This window comes from Lolium rigidum, chromosome 7 (genome assembly GCF_022539505.1).
Source record: "Lolium rigidum isolate FL_2022 chromosome 7, APGP_CSIRO_Lrig_0.1, whole genome shotgun sequence".
Taxonomy (NCBI): domain Eukaryota; kingdom Viridiplantae; phylum Streptophyta; class Magnoliopsida; order Poales; family Poaceae; genus Lolium; species Lolium rigidum.
In genome coordinates, this window is record NC_061514.1 from 2,155,183 (window position 1) to 2,161,398 (window position 6,216).

General features: G+C 43.5%; 1 protein-coding gene across 1 annotated transcript; it reads right to left on the reverse strand.

Annotated features, from left to right (window-relative positions):
• Positions 1–607: 607 nt before the first annotated feature.
• Positions 608–5,090, reverse strand: LOC124669211 (galacturonokinase-like). Its single transcript, XM_047205876.1, has 13 exons — positions 4,971–5,090; positions 3,974–4,045; positions 3,652–3,695; positions 3,150–3,258; positions 3,007–3,072; positions 2,663–2,742; positions 2,438–2,537; positions 1,971–2,146; positions 1,772–1,809; positions 1,658–1,686; positions 1,506–1,575; positions 1,008–1,097; positions 608–897 (listed from the first exon to the last, which is right to left on the reverse strand). Exons 1-13 carry the CDS (start codon positions 5,088–5,090, stop codon positions 629–631), a joined length of 1,263 nt encoding a protein of 420 aa, XP_047061832.1. The 3' UTR covers positions 608–628.
• Positions 5,091–6,216: the final 1,126 nt, after the last annotated feature.

Here is a 6,216-nt window from a genome sequence, read left to right on the forward strand (position 1 = left end):
CTCTTTATCCTTGAGCAATAATGCAGTTTCTCAACTCCAGATATGGTCTACGATTGCGAAGGGACGACGACCTACATACCAATGAATATCATGCCAACTGGGCCTGTTTATGCTAAGTTGATAACTGCATACTGAACATGTACGTAAGACCGTCCAACTTCGTACCTTAAACCAGAGATAAACTAGTGCACCTAATATATGCAACGTATTCTAAGGAAAATGACATATTCGGTGCTCTCAATAATTCCACGTTACGAGCAATAATGCGTCTTGTTAACTCAAAATACTACATACAGTACGGTCCACTACATTACCAAGGATTGTGCCGTACACAACTATCTTAGCTCGTCCCATCATTTTCTGTACTAATTGGTCAACGAGCACTGAACAGGTGCCCCGTGTTTGGTAGCAGCACACGCATGAGCGAACCTTTGTATTGATGCCCTCGAAAAAAAACCTTTGTATTGATGATTATTGCTTGGGCAAGAACGAATGGATCGAATGGTTCTTACAACATACACAAATGAACTGGGAGCTCGAGTAGTTTCACTTCAGACAAAACGTTACTTCCAACAATATGACACGCGCGGCGGTGACGGTGAGGGCCGCTCCGACATCAACAGAGTGCTCAGCAATGGCGGTCGTGGTCTGGCAATATGACACGCGCGGAGTCTCCTGGCTCGCAGACCAGCACACGCCGATCCGCCGGAATCTTGCTCACCAGCTCTGGCTGGGCCTTCTCGTATTCGGCACGAACATAGGCTGCTGCCTCCTCCGCCCGTTCGCTGTCGACGATGGCGAGGCAGCAGCCCCTGAAGCCAGCGCCGCTGAACCGTGCGCCGAGGACGCCAGGGGCCTTCAGGAGGATCTCATGTAGCTGTATCATCTCTTTGCTCCCTGCAAGGTTCATTATTGTGTTCCGTGAAAGACTTACTACTACTAGCGGAATGGAGACAATTGTGACCTCAAACTGTCATACTGGATCTGAAGTGTTTTGATCGCCATACCACACTCATAGTTGACTATGGAGCTACGGCCAGATGCCGAGACCAGCTGCCCAAATTCTTGTAGGTTTCCACGAGCCCATGCGTCTCTTCCTGAACGCAAATTGACCAGAAGCTGTTAGCTGAAACTTTAGCAGACCATACAACACGCACAGGTCAGTGAACACTGAAATATTAACTGCATCCTTCTTCTAGCAGGTCCAGTTAAGTAGTATGGTGAATGTGAAGTATCCTGTTAACCATGAAAATAGATCTCACAGACACACTGGAAAGTTGTATGCAGTGCGCGATTTTGTTTCTTTCTTTTGGACGTGCATAGGTTGAGAGAAGTGCGACTCCAGTTCATTCATGGATAATACAAGGTACTACTACAGGCAGTTCAGTTGTTGGTACACTAGTTCTTTATTAAGAGATGCAGTGAGTAATACCAAAAAAAATTGTGGTTTTGATACTCCTGTGCATGAAAATATGTCAACAGCATAAAAGATATGATAAGCTCACCCTTAGCAACTCGCTTCATTTCAGAGAAGTAGTGCTCAGCCCTCCTGGCAAGATTTTCGTCTAATATACACTGCATAATATTTTATCATCAGATTCAAGGTCCGGTACCAGCAAGATTATATCAATGAATGGAGCTGGAAATAGTAGAGTACCTTTTGGGCCTCATATACACCTGGATCAACTGCAATGATAGGGGAAAATAATGTTATCAAACTCATTAGACTCAACGAATGGGTCACAATGAATCAATGTCATTTAGATACTACCATTACGAAGTATTGGCGCATCTTCACAGCCTAGCACACTGGGAATTCAAATAACAAACGACTTAAAATTTGGTTATGTTTTGAGAAAGAAAACTACTAATTTAGACTATACAGGAATCATGAACTTAAGCTCTTCCAAATTGAACATGACATCTGTTTGCATGACCAGATTTAAATACTCATGACCATGAGAACTCACCATAACAGAGCACGTGCAGCCTCTTTGCACTCGAAAACTCGTGTATTATATCCACGCGACTTGGGTAGGTTATGTTGCAAACCTGAAAATGCCAACAAAATCTTGAATGGCAGCTGCCCTTGAGGTTGCTGGCTTTTGTTCAGCTCCGAGAAGTAGGCGTAGGAAGGTGACGCAGTCTACTAAAGCAAGAGAGTCTCAGTCATTATAAATGCTAACAGAGAACATTGCAATGAACACCTCCCAACGAAGTCTGGGAACAAACACAAAATTACAAGAAATGGATGCTAGGGCAAGTTGACATGTTTGAATGGTCCCAACATTGCAGTTACATCAACAATCTGAACTGAAATTAAAGACAATTTTCCTATATCATAACATCAGCCTTAAACGTTAAGAAAAGCTCGGTCAAAACTGATTGTACAAATAAATATAATAAACTCTAAGAAAAAACAAAAGCAAAGTATTACCTTGCAATCCATGAAGGTGAGGTAGCCATATCGAGACAATAAAATGGCTGATGGATCTAGAATACCATTTTCAAGACCCAGATATTTATTTTCAATAGACCTGACAAACAGGATGGACGTTGTTGAAGTCATTCCATGGTTGTAGCGAGTTAAACAAACATATTTGGAGGTTAATACTAATTTGGCCCTTCTTAAAGTATATAGATGGAAAGGAAACAAACTTACTTGTCCAGCTGAATGTTATCAACAGGTGATAGGTCCAGATCATTAACATTTTCTAGAGCCAGCAAGTACGCAACGCCAACCTGATGAGGATTGTACAGATAGAAGTATATAAATATGTGAGCTTGCACAAAGCTGCTATGAACGCCAAGTTAACTAATGTACAGATGGGGGCCTACACTAAGTTAAGAACATATGTTTTTTGCACGTGATCTTTACGCTACCAAAGTAACATCATGTTTTAACTATATGTACAGCACATTAAAATTTACAGGTAGGATCTGCACTAATTCAATGTCAGCTTGTAGCACATGATAGTGTAGATTCTAACATATGAGTTAGCTTACAGCTGCAGACGAACTAAGCCCTGAACTGTCGAGTCCTTTCACTCCAGATATATAACCTACTATACCCTGTAAAGAAGCCATTCGTCAACAGCTTTCTGAAGCCTAGGATAATCTGGACTGTTACATGGATGGAATGGATATACCTTTCTCAAAACATATCCACTATTTTGCAGGGCATAAACTGCACCTCTTGCATAGCTTTCCCAGTTAATGTTTCCTGGGTTCTCAATAGGCTTTTGCAAGTCATCAACTCTGTTAAAAGTGATGGAGCATACAAGTTGTGACTTTAGCTCCCTCAAAGTGAAGATTTTAACAGAGCCTGAATTTAAGGATAAAAACAACAGCTATAATAAAATAGGACCATGTTTCTACCAAGATAACGTGTTCACCAAGAACTAGCTAGCGGTAGCAAACCGAATTAAGTAACTACAGGTACAGGTTAATGTTTATTCATCCAAAAAGACAATGAAACATCACATCACTCTGCAATTAACAGAAGTCAACGAGGCTTTGAAGATAGCACATAGTACCAAGGTTATCCTCAGTGGGCCTACGTGGCTAGACTATTTGATGTTTGTTAAGAGAACCAACACAGGGTGCAAACTGTGTTTGAGGAAATGTATTGTGTATGGCGACTGGCATTACCTGAATCGTATACCACCTTTAAATTGACCAGACTGGAGTACAACCTGGAAAAGAAAAGAGAGGTTTACCAATAGTACATTTGTGTATAGCCCCATTGTGAGACTGTTTGATACAGCAGATGATATGAGTGTGAAACTGTGAAAGTGTGAATGCATAACTTCTAATTTGCAAGAAGACCACATTTTCTACATGTGGTGGTTTTAGCAATCAGTGCAATCGGGTATATATGCACCAAATAGTTAAACTTAGAATATCTGACCCACACAAAAAATATGCAATATCCAAGAGCCTGCAGAAAAACTGCTTCAGTGTATTTACCCACCTCAGTATCATCGGAGGGCACAAACCCAAGAAGTACTCCATAATTGATCGTCATAGCAGTCACAGTTCCACCCTGCCAGGTTACAGAACAGAATTGTAGTCAGTGAATCATCCAATTGTGCTAGAGACTAAATTAATTAACAGCACAATATTCAAGTTTTCATCAGAATGAAATTGCAAGTACTATGCACCCTAAATAACAACAACTAGCTACCTGACGATTGTGTCAACCAGTAGTACCCTTAGCTTCCTAGAAGAAGGAATAGATAAACTATCTAGCCATATTAGTAGATCCATTCAACACAATAAACTCTTCTTAACGGTAGCTGGTACTACAATGGAAGCTGCGAGGAGGCCTGAACTAGTTTACACTTTACAGTAAGGTAAAAATTATCCAGTGCAGCGCTGAACGTTTTTCCCGCAGTCAACAGGGTCAATCCCACCATAACTCGGTAAATTAGGAGTTTATACACCCCCATCCTTCCTCTAAAAGTTTATTATGATATACTGCCCTGCTTATCGACAAAATGAACATGAATTCAACCTGATGGGACCCATTCATAACTCAAAATTAATCCAGGCTTGCCTCCCTAATCCAAAATATCTGAACATATCACATCTTTCCAAATAAGGCCGAACAGAGATGTCTGGTTATTGCAAGGACCAGTTATCACCATTATCTCTAACATGTCAGCAGTGCTTCAGAAAATGCGCTGCCATTTGGTAGCCAGGTATTATCCTAAAACCATCAAGGCCTGATCAAACTTGCTGGTACCACTCGGTCCATACATCTTATCTAGTCATGCAGCTACATAATGGCTTGCAACAACCGACGCTGTATGGATAGCAAGGTATGACGGGTACAGTTGTAGCATTAAATAGCATGTGCTACTACGTTGTGCTGAGATATATTGCACATAGAGTTATAGACAGTAAAGTATTAGCCATAGCTTACAATCTTATTACTAAGATGATAAGGAAGCAGAAGCTGCAGTTACCTGATGATCAATGTGGGCCCCCAAAGGACAAATCCTGTAGGGGCAAGCAACGACCCTAACCTCGCTCGCATCCCTTCCACTAATTGCCGCCACCTTCTTCCGCACGATATCAAGCTGCATTGCCGACAATGGTACAAATGAATCGGAGGCTCATAGTCATACTTACTAATAAGATGAACTTAAGCTAGCACCCTGCGCTAGCATGTAATTTAAACCGATGTAATTAAAGAAGGAAAATGCACTCCAGATCACGTAGCTGTCTGTGAATCGATTGGGTTTCAGTTATCTGATTAGCTATACCGAAACTTGAGCTGACTGTAAAAGAAGGCATGGAGTATAGTCCCGTCCCATCCGCCCTGAACAAAGCGGTAATGGGGAACGGTTGCAGTAAATATGTGGTCATGCAGCTCGCTGGAGCAGAATGTTTCAGGTTTTGCTGGGACCATGTGGAGTAGTCTAAAATCTCTGAAAAACTGCAGCACGTTGTAGTCCTACTGGATGAGCAGCAGTTGAGCGGTTAACCGAGAAGGCATAGGTGCAGATCGTGATGTTCTTCTCTCTTGTACATGTGTTTGGAAAGCAGTAGCAAGGCACAATCTTATTATCCCCAAAACACGTCGATTAAAAAAAATAACTACCGCGCTACCACATTAAAAAGTGCGCAGCGGCGCCACATCAATTCGGAGCAACCACCAACACCCCATAGCCCATAGGTATTGGCAGGGGAAAACTCGGTTAGCAGAATTTCCTTGTGAATGCACCGCATTATATAGCGAAACGAAATGGAAATTGAAATTGGACCGATTAGCGATTAGCAAGGGAACAGCAGTTCAGGCGGCGACCGATGGCTAAACAGTGCGAAAGCGGATAGGCAGCCGCGATTCGTGCTCTGAACCCTAGATAAATCCCCGCCCCAACCCAAAAAAAAAAAAACAGGCGGAATTTCCGGTGGCGCGGGATCGAGACCACCGACAGCCCCTCTCGCGAGTCTCCCGGCGGCCCCAATCGATGGAAGCAATGCGGGCGGTGGGCCTTACCTCCTCCTCCGACGGCCAGCGCGACGGCGACCCTCCTCCCGCGGGCATTTCTCCGGCCGCTGCCGACGATCTCGCTCGCCGCTGGCGGAGTGGCAGGTGGTGGCGCGCGAGTGGGAGGGCGCGGCACGCGGGGGTAGCGGAGCGGCGTGGCGTACTGGGCACTGGCGCGTGGTGGCTGGCGTTGGTTTGTTCCTTTCCGGCTCCGTGCG